General features: G+C 45.9%; 1 protein-coding gene across 1 annotated transcript in view; it reads right to left on the bottom strand.

Moving 5' to 3' along the window:
• Positions 1–441: 441 nt before the first annotated feature.
• Positions 442–14,967, bottom strand: part of SLC8A1 (solute carrier family 8 member A1) — a 134,320-nt gene continuing 119,794 nt past the window's right edge. The window contains exon 3 of the mRNA XM_019549039.1: positions 442–2,096. Coding sequence (XP_019404584.1) covers positions 2,081–2,096 — 16 coding nt within the window. The 3' untranslated portion in view covers positions 442–2,080. The remainder of the gene's footprint in view (positions 2,097–14,967) is intronic.

Here is a 14,967-nt window from a genome sequence, read left to right as displayed (position 1 = left end):
GTATCAGTTGCTGCTTTGCACAGATTGGATTAACTGTCCTGTTTGTTACGGTAATGAAAATGCTTTACACAAAATAACAAATGTAAAAATAATATAGCAATGAAAAACCCATAGTGTAAAGTAAAAATTTGAAACAAATTTTAAGTATTCTGAGGCAAAATTCTAGGATTTTCTGAAATTAATTTTTCCAAAATGTTGTTGGTCGTCTTTTTTTTTTTCATTTTAAAACCGTCTGGGTCTTTCAGGAAGACACTGGCTTTCAATGGATTTCAAGGGCTGTGTCTAGAAGCAGTTCTTGTACAGCCTTGGTACCTGACTGTAGTAACACTCAAGAGTGTTGGGGTGCTCCCAGAGTTCATAAGGTTACAGGTCTACTCTACTGAATGGCTATGCCAGCTTATTAATTTGCCTAGAAATCACAATTTACCACAAGCACTTTGGTAAAGTAGTAGAGAAACAGAAGTTTATTACAAGGAAGGCCAGATAGTATAAAAAAAGAAAAAGTATTCAAAAGCTTTGACAACAGACCACGGTAAAACAAAACTAACAAAATCCTTACCATACATTCAGACTAGCACCTAGCCCTCATAAAAACTTCTGTGAAAATCTCCTGTGGTCAAGCTCCCTCAGTCAGCTAGCTCCCTCAGCCGGAGACCTCCGTTTCCCCTCTGCTCACAGGAGCCCCCTTCTCCTGAGCCATCCCCTAATGGCCAATGCCTCCAAGACATTCAAGGCCTCCCCATCTCACCTACCTTCATGGGGGCCAGAGAAGCCTTTAAAACATGGGTGTCAAACATACAGCCCATGGGCCAGATTCGGGCCACACAGCTAGGTCATCCAGCCCAAAGCCTTGATGGGGAACCTTCCTGCAGCAGCAGCCAAGCACCTGGGCGAGACCCGGGACACTGGAGACCTGGCAGCACTGTAGGAAGAAGCCTCGCATTGCAGTTTGTTCACGCTGCTGAAGCCAAGTGCTCGTAATGCCAGGCTTTTTCCTGCTGGGTCCCAGACCAGCCCAAGCAGGTGCTGGCTGGATTCAGTGGTGAGGAAGGCAGTGTTCTGTGGGCTAGCCCATGGGGCTGGCTTTGTGCCACCCATCTGGCCCATGGATCTGCTCTGCTATTTTGGCTTGTGGGACCAGACAAGTTTGACAGCTCTGTATTAGAACGTTTCTGCCAGTGCATCCATGACACTGACAATTTTTGGGCTATGGATCCAAAGCAACGTTAGGCACGTGAGACGTCTTCTGTCTCTCTACACATTTTAAGGGTGGAGTTAAGGAAGTATGTGGCCTTGAGGGAAACAAAGGGGTTAACAACTGAAGACCACCTGCTGGGGTTTTAAGCTTCCAGGTGAGCCCTCCTTATACCATATCTAATTTAGCCCATGTTCACAGGCACCAGGTTGACCAGACCAGTGCACATGGTGAAAGGGGTGTGTTGGGACGCAAGATCAGCACCTGATGATTAACAGCTGGTCACCAGCATCTTGGCATGGTCTCTGACAGAAGCATCTGCAGTGTGAATCTGTATGCTTGCCTTTCCAGGATGCTTTCCTCTGCAGCTTGTTAAATCTAAATTTCTTTGGACATGTTAGCTTCTGGGGACTGCAAACCTACGGAGAAGTGTGTTGGACTCAGTCTGTGAATGGCACCAAGAGAAGTGGGAGTTTCTATGCAGGGTGGAGCAGGACAGGCAAATGCTTTGGTTTGATTTGCACACTTTGGGCTGACCGGTTTGTGGGCTGCTCTGTCTCACAGTTACCTGGGGTTGGGAAGCCATTCACACCATTTCTTTTTTTATTCCATGACTATTTATTCCAAATCTTCGCCAGGCTTTCAGGACTGCCTGCATAGTAGCATGTCATGTCTAGTCACATTGCAGGCAATCCTAGGAGTGTACATAATTAGGAGAGTTGGGGAGCTTCCATCCATCTTACCACAAGACAAATGCAACTAGCAAGCGTGCTCTACTCAGAGTGCATAATGAACTGGCTTCTGTTGATTTATCTTCCTTATTGCTTCCCAAATGCCCTCATCTTTCTCTATGGTTGGATGCTGTTTGGATATGTGGTGGCAGTATCATTTAATGGGCCATCTGGAAGGGCAAGAAGCATTAAACCAATAAATTATTGAAGCCAGTTTCCTGGCTCAGTGGAACTCCATGGATTTCAGTCAAGCTCCCCCAAATTAGATGAGCTGAGGATGTGGCCATTTTGTTTCCTCTTAGGTTATTGGAATGGGATTTTACACATGTAGACACTGACGTTTGTTTGTTTGTTTAAAGAATGTGGCTGAAGATACATCCTCAGGGCTAAGATTTTCTCCATATGTGGTAGCATTTATTTAATGGAACAGATGACTGAAAGAAGTATAGCCTGCCTTGCACACTCTCCTGCTTGGCTTGGAGCCTTGGAATAGTACAACTTCATTAGCTTACTGGCAGAACAAGGGAAAGATTTAAAAAATTCAGTTTTAGTTCATGCTCCACCCCCAGTCCTAAAAAATGATTTTCAAGCATGGTGGCTTTAGGGAGCAGTGGGCTCAACTTCTGAGAAATGCCACTGCCATCAGTCTGAGGTTTCTCATACTGCAATTTGAGAGGGAGCATTTATGAAGAGCAAATGGGGTTGTGCAATACTATCTAATATCTACCTCAAACTTCCAGAGCCTAACAGTCCCTCATCAAAAGATATTTTAAAAACTAATACTGAATATGCAGTAGCACTGGGATGGATGGGTGAGAGACATAAGTCCTGGGCACTGCCTAAAGGTGGTGGGAGGGGGCACTAGAATGGAGCAGGGGGTACCTCACCCTTCCGTCCCTGCATCTTCTTTCTCTGTAACCATCTGGCTTCAGCCTGGGCAGGAGAGCAGTGGCAGTGGCAGTGGCATAGGAGGATGTGTGAATGAGTGATGCAAAAATTTAGCATTCTGCGAAACATATTGTCAAGCAGCAGTGGGCAGCAGCACAGGAGCAGCAGCTGGAGTTTGCTGCTGCTGAGGGGAGAGGTCACCCCATTTTTTTCTGCTGAAAAAAACCCTGAATTGTCTTAAAATAACTGCTGGGCCACAGAGGGGACTCCCACTCAGAGCTGGTCCAGCTTGGCTGCAGCTCCGCAGCCTGCTGTGGGTGCAGAAATCTCAGGGGGCACATTTATTGTGAACTCATCCACTAATACTGTGACCCCATTTGGGGTTGTGACCTGCAGTTTGGGAACCGCTGGCCTAGATCATCCTGACCAGTGGCTGTCCAAACTCTTCTTGAACACCTCCAGCGATGAAGAGTCCACAACTTCCCTAGGCAGTCTATTCCACTTATTCCACTGTCTCACTATACTCACAGTGAAGAAGTTTTTCTGGATATCCAATCTGAATGTATTTTGCTGCAACTTCAAGCCACTAGTTGGCATCTTCCTTTCTGCAGCAAGAGAGAAAAGGTGCTTTCCCTCTTCTTTATGGCAGCCCTTCAAGTATTTGAAGACTGCCATCATGTCCCCTCTTAAGTGCCTTTTCCACAAGCTGAACTTGCCTACCTCCTTCAGCCTCACCTTATATGACTTGCTTTCCAAGCCCCTCATTATCTTTCTAGCTGGTTTCTGGACTCTTTCTGACTTCTCCTAGTCCTTTTTACAATCTGGAGTATACAGTACTCCTGATGAGGCCTAACCCAGTGCCAAGTAGAGAAGTACTATCACCTCCTGTGTCTTGTACTTAATGCTTCTAATGCAGCCCAAAACTGCAGTTGCTTTTTGTACAGCTGCATCACACTCCTAACTTGTATTGAGTCTGTGGTCTACCAAGCCTCCCAAGTCCTTTTCCAGAGAGCTGCCATCCATTCAGGTGTTCCCAATTTTGTATTTGTTTTTGGTTATTTCTCCCGAGGTGTAGCACCTTGCATTTATCTGTGTTGAACTTCATCCTGCACCTTGCATTTATCTGTGTTGAATTTCATCCTGTCAGTTCTAGCCCAACTTTCCAATCTGTCGAGATCCTTCTGAATTGCAGATGTTCAGCAATGGGTGGCAAAAATGATGGAAAGGACAGAAAGTTCTCCATTTGGAGAGAGATCAGAAAGAATGGAACTGCCATTGTATAGAGAAAAGGTGTGTACAAGACACTTACCTTCACTTTATACAAAGGGTGACTAAGGGGATGTTCAGTGGAATTAAAATGCAGCAAATATAAAAGCCATAAAATAAAATAATTTATTTTACACAGTGTACCACTGAACAGTGGAACTAACTGACAAACTATCAGCGAGGCCAAGAGATCAGTAGGATTAAAAAAAGAATTAAAATGAGAGTGCCTGCAGTTACTTTAAATATGATTAAAAATATAAGGCATGTAAACTCCTATAGTTTTAGGAGAATATATATACTACATGCCTTTTAATCCGATCAAATACAAGGTCACTCATCTAGGAACAGAGAACAGGGCCAAATTTTCAGGATGGAGGATTGCATCCTCTAAAAGAGAGAGACTCGGGTACCATAGTGAAGACCACTCTACACTAACTCTGTGTGTGATGCTTGGGGCTAAGTGGACTAAGCATAAACATAGCAAGGAGCAAGGAAGGGACATTACCTCTGCATACATCATTAAGGAAACCCTTACTGAAATACAGTATCTAAGTCTGGTGTCTATAAGATTGTTAGAGGTTCTGTAAAGAACTCCACAGATTGATTTGAGGGCTGTAAAACCTGCCTTACAGAGACAGGCTTCAGAATAATAAAAATCTATTTAGCTTACTGAAGGAATAGGTTAGGGATGATTTGATCTTAATATGTACTAGGAAGAATCTACACAGTCCAGAGAAGAGCTCAAATATTCATGTAAAACTATTCAAGTTATAGAATACATTTTGAAAAAAATCAGAATCTTGGCTGCAGGCAGAAAAAAGGTCTAAATTTGTAGAATAAACTATCTGTAATAAAGAATTCAACTGGCTTTATTTTCGACACAGGAAGGCACAATCTAACTCACTCATCACCTCTCTCCTACCAGGGGGGATATTCTCCCTTCACTTCCTTGCCAGTTTGAGTCCTCTTTAACCTCACGCTTCATAACTTATGCATTTATGTCGGAAGAGATCAGCAAATCAAAAATGGTTTGGAAATGTAATTATTTGCAAGCTGCAGAGGGCAAGCAGACAGCGCGGGTTGCAGTCCAAGAGGTCAAATCTTTTTAAGGTTTCCTATGGGAAAGTAGTATCTAAACCTGGTGAGATGTTTCAGAAGTGAATTCAGAATCCCAGGCTAGCCACCCAGCTCTGTATTTCTGATATTTTCTCCAGACAAATTATCCTGGAAGGAATGCTCTTTTGCAGGGAACTAAGGAGACTTTTTTTCCCACTTCTGTTTCATGGTGGCATTGCTGAGAGTCAAAAAGGGACTCCCCAGGGGATACTGGAGGATTCTGAGAAAGAAGGGAAGGGAGAAAGCCTGCTGGTGTTGGCTGTTCTGACCTCTATGATGCTGGGAAGCAGTAGAAGAAGCTAAGGAAACATTTACACGTGCTCTGGGGCTTTAAATAGAACGGCTCTGCTTCACAATGGTCATGGGGCGCTTGAACTAAAGACTGTTCAATGAGTTTTAGTTAAAGTGCCCCTGCCACCATTTTGAAGCATGGGCACACTGATACACAGGACATGGGAGACTGCCAGAGTGCAGTCATTACCACACTCCAGCAGACTTGATTGACTCTGCCGAAGTGCTGTAATTACAGCATGTCGGTACAGCCTCTGCAGTCACATAGAGGCACCCTAAGCCGCTGCCCTTCCCTTTCTTGATCCTTTACTTTTTAAAATTTTAAATGTTTAAAATCTTAGTTCTCATGAAAGACAAAGACTAAACAGCACCAGGGCTGGAGCCTCCATGACCCCAGGTGCAGGATTCAGATTTAAGCTGTTCTCTGCATGGAAAAAGGGCTAGTGGCAGTGGGCTTATTTCCTCTCTCCAAAGTCCCCAAGTTGATTCTAAAAATGACATAGGAGTCAGTGAGTCCTGGGTCTGCACCCACACAGTCTATGCTCATGCAAATTGCCAAGGATTCAACTGCGGCTCACTTAATCAAAAGTACATAAAAGGCACTGGTTGCTGTCCTTAGTCAAGTTGGTATAACTCCAGAGAAATTATACTGAAGTCACTCTGGGTTTGCCCTGGCCTATGTGAGAACAGAAACTAGCCCCCCTATATTTAGATGTAGCTGTCCATGACTGAGAAATTATGGCTTGGCCTAGAAACATTCTTAGATCAAATCTATAAATAAAAAAGTGAAACATTATTCTGTCCCCTACACTTTACTAAAGGTACTGGTATGAAATATCTTGATATACAAATCTCCACCCTTTGACAAATTCATTCCTTTTTTAAGAACCCAATTCAAGCATCTTCACTCATAGCGAGTGTTCCTTATTTGCATTATAGGAACATTTAGGAGGCCGAACTGAGATCAAAATCAGGTAGGTGCTGAGCTCCTTGGGACAAAGACTATCTTTTCATTTTTAATTTGTATAGTGCCTAGCACAATGGGTTTTCGGTCTGTGACTCCAGTTCTGAAGTGTTACAATATAAATTATTTGTCAGCCAGACCAAGAGCTGGCAATCCAAATAGTCAGAAAAAGGGCAGGGTGGGGAAAAAGAAAGATGCTTCTAATAAATCAGTGACAGAGCTGGGAATAGAATACAGATTTCCTGATTCCCAGTCCAGTGCTCAGACTGCACTGCCTCTTTACTCAATAGGCAGCCTCACTGAAATCAGCAGGCCTCCTTGCTGAGTATGATACGGTCCAACATTGCAAAACATATAACCAAACAACAGCCTCAGTCCATCCTTTAAATGCCTGCACATTGGTATGGTAGCAGTCTGGAAGGAAGGATTAGCATTCTAATGTTTCCTGCCCACTTTGCACTGAGGAAACCCATCCCCTTGGGAGTGTTGTTCCAGTAGGAGGCACAGGAATGGCTCCTGTAGTTCACCAAGAGTTTTAGAAAGTTAAAAATAGTGAGCCTTTCAGCCACAGACAGGGATAGAGAGAAACTTACAGAAGCTCAAGCACCACTCGCCAACTTTTCCTTCCATTTATCAAATTGCTTCCAACCCCCCTTTAAAAATCAATGAAATAATAATAAACACTGAGCAAAAAATTTAGCCAGAACCTTTTCATTAAACAAGGGAAGCTAAAAGAATGAATGCAGCCGCCTCACTGATCCCAGCCTGCTCTTGCTGGGTAGAGAGAGAGAGCACCCCCGGCAAACTACGCGCTGGGCTCACTCTTGGCTACACGCCAGTGCTCTGGTGCAGTGAATAAGCTCCCCTGCTATGGACAGGGGGCAAGGTTGTGCCACGTCAGCACAGATTTGCAGTGATGGGGATGCAGAGCTCCACCATCTCAAGGGATGGCATGCCCCCTGTACTTGCAGGCAACAGGAGTACCCCTATCCTACATCACATCCCTTCACAAGCTGTGCCTCTCCTACTACTCCTTTACCCATTTTACCATGAGGCAAAGGGACTGCCTTTGAGCCTGGCCTCCACTTAGACTCTGCCAGGGGACTCCTAGCACTAAGCCAACAACTGCTTGTCTGTGTCAAGGAGCCCCCCTGGACAGGGCCAGAATAAGAGTCTTAGGATCTGTCCCCCCTATTTTTTCCATTTTATTTTCTACCTTTTTAATGGAAGGACCCTGCTCATAAGTGCTCAATAGTTACATGGCGTCATACAGACAAGAGCCCTGACTTGTTCCAAGATGCACAAATCATGGCAAACATCTACCACAAGGTTCATCATTAGTCTGTCTATATGTAGGGTGACCATAAGGGAATCTGCCCCTCTACCCCCACCCTCCCAAGTCAGCAGCACTGTTGCAGGCAGTGGCAGAGGCTGGTGGGCAGGGTTGTGGGAGCTGTCTGGCAGGGAGGTGGAGCTCTCTGGCACACTATGCTGCTCTGCCTCTCTGCCAGACTGCATCTCATGCCTGGAACTCTCGTTTTAATTTTCCTCAACCGGCTGGGATCAGCCTGCGAAATCTGGGACTGTTTGGTCCAAACCAGGACATGTGGTAACCTTATCTATATGTGATGGAGAGAGATCTTCTTCAGAGGGTTTCAGTTTGGAAGCCATTGTTTTTAGGAGAGCATCTAAAATAGCAGTTTGTGGGGGTTGGATGGCAGGATAGATCTGGTGAAGAGTTTTTTTGGTCCCTTCCAAGAGTTTATAATGGTCTTGTCAGCAAAAAGCAGTAAACAGGCCTGAAAGCATTGTTACCAAACACCCTTTCCTCTCTCCTTCACAGTGTGGTTGCCAAATGGTTCGCTCAGAAACAGAAGCAGTAGAACAGGCTTGTCCAACACAGGGCCCATGGCCCACCAAGCCATTTTCTGAGGCCCACGGTGCTGTGATGGGAAACAAAAGTCAACAGTTTACTTTCGTTCCTACCCCTTGTCCCTCCCCCAACACCTCAGCAGCTTCCTACTGGCTGCTGAAGGGCTGGGGGAGGGACAAGGTTCTCACACGCACTGCGTCAGCTTGACGTTGCCAACACGGTGCATGTGGAAAGAGGACTACTTGTGTGCCACTCAGGACAGGATGAGCCCAGCCAGAGCAGCAGGGGCTCAGCTGTACTTTCCCCTACCTGCGCTGGTCAGTCCTGAGCGGCACATGGCTCCACCGCCGCTTCTGCTGGCTGGTGCTGACCCAGGCTGGTCTGTCCCATCCAGAGCAGCACGCAGCTGAAGCTGGATTCCCACGTGCTGCTGGGGATGGGAGGAGCCCAGCCATGTCGGCACTGGCCAGCAGAAGCAGTGGTGGAGCCATGTGCTGCTCAGGACTGACCGGTGCAGACAGGAGGAAAATGCAGGTCAGCCCCTGTCACGCCAGCCAGGCTTGTCCCATCCCAAGAGGCACACGGCTCTGCCGCCGCTTCTACTGGCAGGTGCAGACCTGGCCAGGCTCCTCCCATCCCCAGTAGCATGCGGGAAGCCAGCTTCAGCTGCATGCCGCTTTTCCTGGCCAGTGCTGACCCAGCTGGGTCTATCCCATCCAGAGGTTCTTTTAATGTTTGTAAAATGCTTGGAGAACCCCACATAGATGCACTACATAGAAATGCAAAATATATTTTGATTTATTTGGTTGGCACCTTGGGCTGAGATTTCAAAGCTGAGTCAAAAGGCCAACTTCTATTAAAATGAATGGGATTTAGAGGGCTCCAAATATTTTATGACAACTTTGTAACATGCCTATCTACTCCTTTTTGCAAATCTCAGCCATAGTTTGGAAGCTCAGCCAAAGAACATAAGAGCTTCTGAACATAAGAGCATAAAAAGTGCCATGCTTGGTCAGCCCCATGGTCCATCTAGCTCAGTATCCTGTCCCAAACAGTGGCAGAGGTGGATGCTATAGAGGGAGAGTTTTGAACTGGCTCATCTGTTAGACCCATTTCATTGTCACTTCCTGCAACTTCATTGGTGTCAAAAGTCATGTGACATCACTTCCTGATGTGATACCACTTCCTGTGAGGTCTTTGAATATGACTTGCTGGTCCACTGGGTGATAAAAAGTTCATGATCTGGCCCCACATTCAGAAAGGTTGGACACCCCTGCAACAGGAGAAAGTGTCGCCGCCAGGACTCAACTAGTTGTTCTCAAGCTGCCCTCGCACGAGTGATTGATGTTACACACCTCTTGTGTTCATGCCTTTGCCTGAGCTGGTAGTTTCTGCCCGACTCCCTGATCCCATTCTCGCCTGCCACGACTTGATGACCTCAGTGTCTAGGGTCGTTCATCGTGCGCCCTCATTGGCCCTGAGGTTCCTCCCGGCAGTCACTCTTGGGGCTCTGCCACCCCTACACCCTGGCCTCACATCTCCTGTATAGCGGTGTTGAGCTGGTTGTTGTTTCATACCCTGGACTCTCAACCGGGTCCCACTCAGGCCCTTCCCTAACACTGTCTAGGCCTACAGTGCGGGTCTACGGCCCTCAGGTGTTCCCTGGAGCTTGGGGAGAAACAAACCCCAAAAAAACCAAAAGGAAGCTCCAACACAAAAATTGGGTGTACTGCCCCTTTAACTGCTCCCCCGCACTTTACTGGGGCACTGGCTGCCTTATGCCTAGGCACTCAGTCCCCTGCCTATTCCCAGGCACCTCTTAGTCCAACGATGATGCTTTTCTCGGCTGCACCTCTCTCTGGGATCCCATGCAGCCTCTCACTCCCGGGACTGATCTTCTCAGGGATTCCCTCTGCAGTCCTTACAGGGCGATCCTGGCGTCCCTCCGCAGCCCCATCTGCAGCGTTGTCTGAACGGCCTTCTTCTCTCCACACACTCGTCCCGGGCGTTCCTCCCCTTCTGGACCAATGTACCTGCTTGCCTTAGCTGCAGGGACCTCGAGTGCTGTCTCCTCTCCCTCTCTCTAGGCTCTGCAGCGTGCGCCGCCATTTTTATTCGTGCCGGCTGGCACTCCGCGCTGACGTCACCGGCCGGCTGCAGCTGTATAAACAGGTGGCTGATGAGCCACGTGGATTTTGCCTCCTGTTCACCACGTGTGGTTTCCTGAGCTGCAGGTGAGTATTCTTGCATCCCTCGCGTCCCAGGGCAGAAAGGTTCAAGCTTAACCCAGCTCTTCTAACCTCTACACGCCTTCCTTGAATTTGCAAACAAATCCCCAAATCACCCATCTTGCACCCCCCAAAAAAACACTGCATCAGTCCCAACAAGATCAACATATAACAAGGGATAAAACTTAGGGGGTTGGATTTCATAGATTAGGGCTGGAAGGGACCTTGGAAGATCATCAAGTCCAGCCCCCGCCCAAAAGGAAGGAAGTCAACTGGGGTCATAGGTTCCCAGCAAGATAAGCATCCAATTTGCTTTTGAAGGTGTTCAATGTAAGTGCTTGAACCACCTCCGATGGAAGGCTGTTCCAGAACTTGGGGGCTCAAACAGTAAAGAAATTCTTCCTTATGTCCAGCCTGAAACGGTCTTGCAGTAGTTTATAACCGTTCGACTTCATCATCCCTTGGGGTGTTCTGGTGAACAAACAGGTTGTTAGGTTGCTTGCATCAGGCTTACTGCCCTCAAGTGAGAGATGTTTGGTCTGACTGTCAACTGGAAAAATGGCTTTGTGGTTTAAGGCCCTGTGCTGGGACTTGGGGAGCAAGGGACTAGCCCAGGTTCTGCTAAGATTTTCCTTGAGCCACTGAGGAAAATTATAGCCTCTTTCTGCCCCAGTTCCCTCATTTCTCAAAGTGAGGGAACTCCTCCCCCTTCCTTCTCCTACCTTCTATTTTTGTTTGCAAGGGAGGAACTGCCTTTTGCTGTAGGTCTGCATTGTGCCTAGCATCAAGGAGCCCCCAACCCCAGTTGCTAGGAGCAACTATAATATAGACCAGTCCCAACCTCCCTAGTGAAGGATGAAAATCTAGTGAAGGTGAGTGAATAGTTGTCTCTGATGAGCGAACGGGGGGAGAATTCTATGAGCACATCTGCCCCAGCTGATTGCAACCTGCCACCATATTGCAACTGCTGCCACAGCATCCCAGGACCTTGCAGAGTCTTCTGAGGCCTTCAGGTTTTGTCACTGAGAAGAAAGGTCCATGAGCTGACCCAAGAGGGATGGTTTGGACATCAGTGCTTCCTGCAAATGACATGTAGGAAAGCCAATGCAGTCTATGGCTGCATGGTTTCTCTTCAGAGCCCTTCCCACACCAAGAAACTAGTTCAGTGTGCATGGGTGGGAAGCAGCATCAGATGTAGGAGGATGAGTTTCTGACTGTGGTGGGGCCAAGGTTCCAAGGATCTGGAAGGCATATGGCTTGAGATCTCTGCAGAAATACCTCACCTCTGCCTAACTGTTCCTGGGCCTTCAGCACTCCTGTATACAAAGCCAAGGGGATCTGAAGGATTTGAGAGCAAAGCTCTCTACAAAGGAACAGGAGGATTCTGGAGAAAATGCAGCAGGGAAATGCAGAATGCCCAATTAACCAGTCAGCCACATTTCTTGGAGCTTTGTTTGGCACAAACTTTTAAATTTATAAATATTAAAGCAGTAAATTAACATCTTATCTCTGTTCCCTGGGTTCTTACAATTGCAAATTCTTCTGATGCATGCACACATGCTGAAACTAGGAATATATCTGGTCCACAGCTCTGATTAATTCTGCATTGTAGTGATGAGTTGAATCTCTGGTGAAGCCATAAACATAACAGAAAATGTAACTGGCCTAATAGACCTAATTTTCTTTAGAGTATGATTAATTTTCATGTTTCTCTCTCCCTCACCAAAGAAAGAGCTGAGATTAATCTAAAAGAAGTCTTCTTAGGAAAGCTGGCGGGAAGCAGAAATAGCGCTGTGTTGGTTATTTTCCACATTCCCTTGGGGCCCATGCAGGAACAGACATTTAGTATTAACTATATTACTTGGCTAACAAGACTTAGAAGCAGTTTGAGATAATGCAATCACTTCTAAAATGAAGGGAAGGGCTTCTGAAAAAAAGGGAACATATATGGCATGTTTGTTTTTTTGTTACTTTTGCACTATGAAGGCTGGATTACAGATCTTCCATGTGTACCTGCAGTTAGGTTGTATCTGTAATATTATTTTTTAATCTTCATAAATTCTTTTTTGTAGCATTTCCTGCTTCTCATGTATTACACTAAGCCAAAAAAAATCTAATCATACTGCCCATACTTAGCTTTTAATTGGTGTATATAACACTACCTAGGACTACAACAACCACTTGTTAGTAACCAAACAATGGCAGAGCATGTATCAATATAAACACAAATGTTCAGCTAATGTAATAACGCTGCCACAAACTCATGCCTGGTTTCAGTGTGTCAGTTCCCCAGTGAGCACACTGTTCTCCTTATTTACCTGGAATTGCTGAGTAATGCAATTAGCCCTCCAAAGATGGATGATTACTGAATCACAGAAATCAGAGATGCAGAAACTTATTACATCATTTTGCCTACATCTCCCTTCCTTCCCCTTCTTGCCAGTACAGAACTTGTCCCCAGGGCTTTGGACAGTCTAGTTTTAAATTACTGTAGTGATGGGGTTTCCACCACTTCCCTAGAGAGTCTGTTAACCAGCCAGATTTCATTCACTGCTGGGATATTTTCCTGATTTCCCATTACTTTTTGTCCTTACACACTCTTACTTCTATCAGCTCAGGGCACCCCAAATGTTCCTTCTCCTTTGGCATCTATACCTTCACACCCTCCAAGAGAGTAACTGTGCTCCCACTCCAAGTCTGTTTAGCCAAGAGATGCATGTTTAATATTTTAAATATTCCCTCATAAATGAATCCTTCTCTGTATTTGTCCAATTAACCGACATCTTTCTGGGCTTGTGCCCTGAATAAGACAGACATTGTGGGGAAGAAGGAGAGGGTCAAGGGAGCAGAAAAGGAAAAAAGACAAGCTAGAACTAGGGGAGGAGACCCACGCTTGGCAGATGGGGAGAAATCAGGAATGGTGATCTGAAGGGCTAAGATACAGGGCACTAGATGGAGCCAAACACAAGATGGGAGGAGCACAGGGTTGGGACAGAACATTTCGCAGGGGCAGCTGAGATTGCTTGGGGCCTTAGAAGGGCACAAAGAAAGGGGATAGTTGGGGGGAGGTGTAAGGGGAACAGGGGGCTAGGGAAAGGACAGATGAGGCACTCTTGAGAGGTGGGGAAAATCCCCAGAAAAGTCTGTGAGACAGAGGAACTAAGCCTAGACAATGGAAAAGACAGGACAAATGGGAACATGTCTAAGGAGGGGAGGAACTTAGAAGGGGGCACTGGAGCCAGGAGGCAAGCAAGGAGCCCAGAGTTGGGAAAAGGAGGGGAGAAAGAATAAAATGTTTTGAGGAGAGAGGGAATGACTCAGGAAATATGGGTAGAGGGAGACAGAATGCTTGGCTAGATGGACCATTTGTCTGACTCAGTATAGCCCTTATGTCCCTAAGAACAAGAATGTAGGGCTGCTGGGAGAGCAGAGCTCAGGGATGTGGATGCAAGGAGCAATGTATCAGGGAACCCCCTTGCCCTGTTACTAGAAGAAGGCTGTGGGGTAAACAGAACTGAAACAGGCCCTATAAGAGCAGGGTTTTTATGGTTTGGAAGGATGAGGGCTCAAGAAAGAAATACAGCTGTAAGGGCAGACAAAAATGCCTCTACAGAGAACCCCTAAGTGGTAAACTGCAAAAGGGAGAAAAGACAAGGTACCTGCAACCTCCAAACAGCTAGCAGGGCTGAAGGAACTAATGAGAAACGCCTGTGCTCAGGCCTGATGATTGGTCCGGCTTATCAGGAGAGGAGCATGCTAGAGTAAGAGGTTTGCCTTCAGGCTACAAAAGGCACTCTAGTCATGGCTGGGAAGGATGAAGAGCTCTCAGGCAGAATTCTCTGGTACCTGGAGACTTAGTAAGGAAAGCCCCAGGCTAGGGACAGAAATCACACACAAATCAGTATAACTGCTAAGAAACCAGTTCAAATCAGTAACATAATAGAAGTTCAGTGCACATAAACTACTTTCGAAATGGCCCAAGCCAATTTAAGATAAATCTGGATGGATCTAGTATCAGACTTAACTGATTTAGGTCAAATCTGTTTCTTGAACTGCCTTCCGAGATCGTCTCCAGATTCAAGTTAACTCTCACTCTCCCAGCATCCCAGGATGCTTTGCACCCCCCCCATAATAGACAAATACCATTGCTTTAATCAATGCATAGAGAAATACACCAGGGAAGAAAATACGAAAATTGGTAAGAAAGACCCACCAAGATGCACAGTGAAAAGAAGGGAAGGGAAAAATAAAGAATTAAAAATAAATAAAACAAAAACAGCAAGTTTAAAATGTTACATTCAAAATGTTGCTCTTAACACACTTCCTTTGTTGCTTTCTATATACCTAAGGCTTTGTAAGAAAAAGTCCAGGATGTTTAATATTAATCATATTATCTATTATTCATGTAGCAAAAA

This window comes from Crocodylus porosus, unplaced genomic scaffold, assembly GCF_001723895.1.
Source record: "Crocodylus porosus isolate Cpor-Errol unplaced genomic scaffold, CroPor_comp1, whole genome shotgun sequence".
In the NCBI taxonomy this organism is placed as follows: Eukaryota; Metazoa; Chordata; order Crocodylia; family Crocodylidae; genus Crocodylus; species Crocodylus porosus.
Note: the sequence above shows the minus strand (reverse complement) of the source record. Positions and strands in the feature narration are given on the sequence as shown.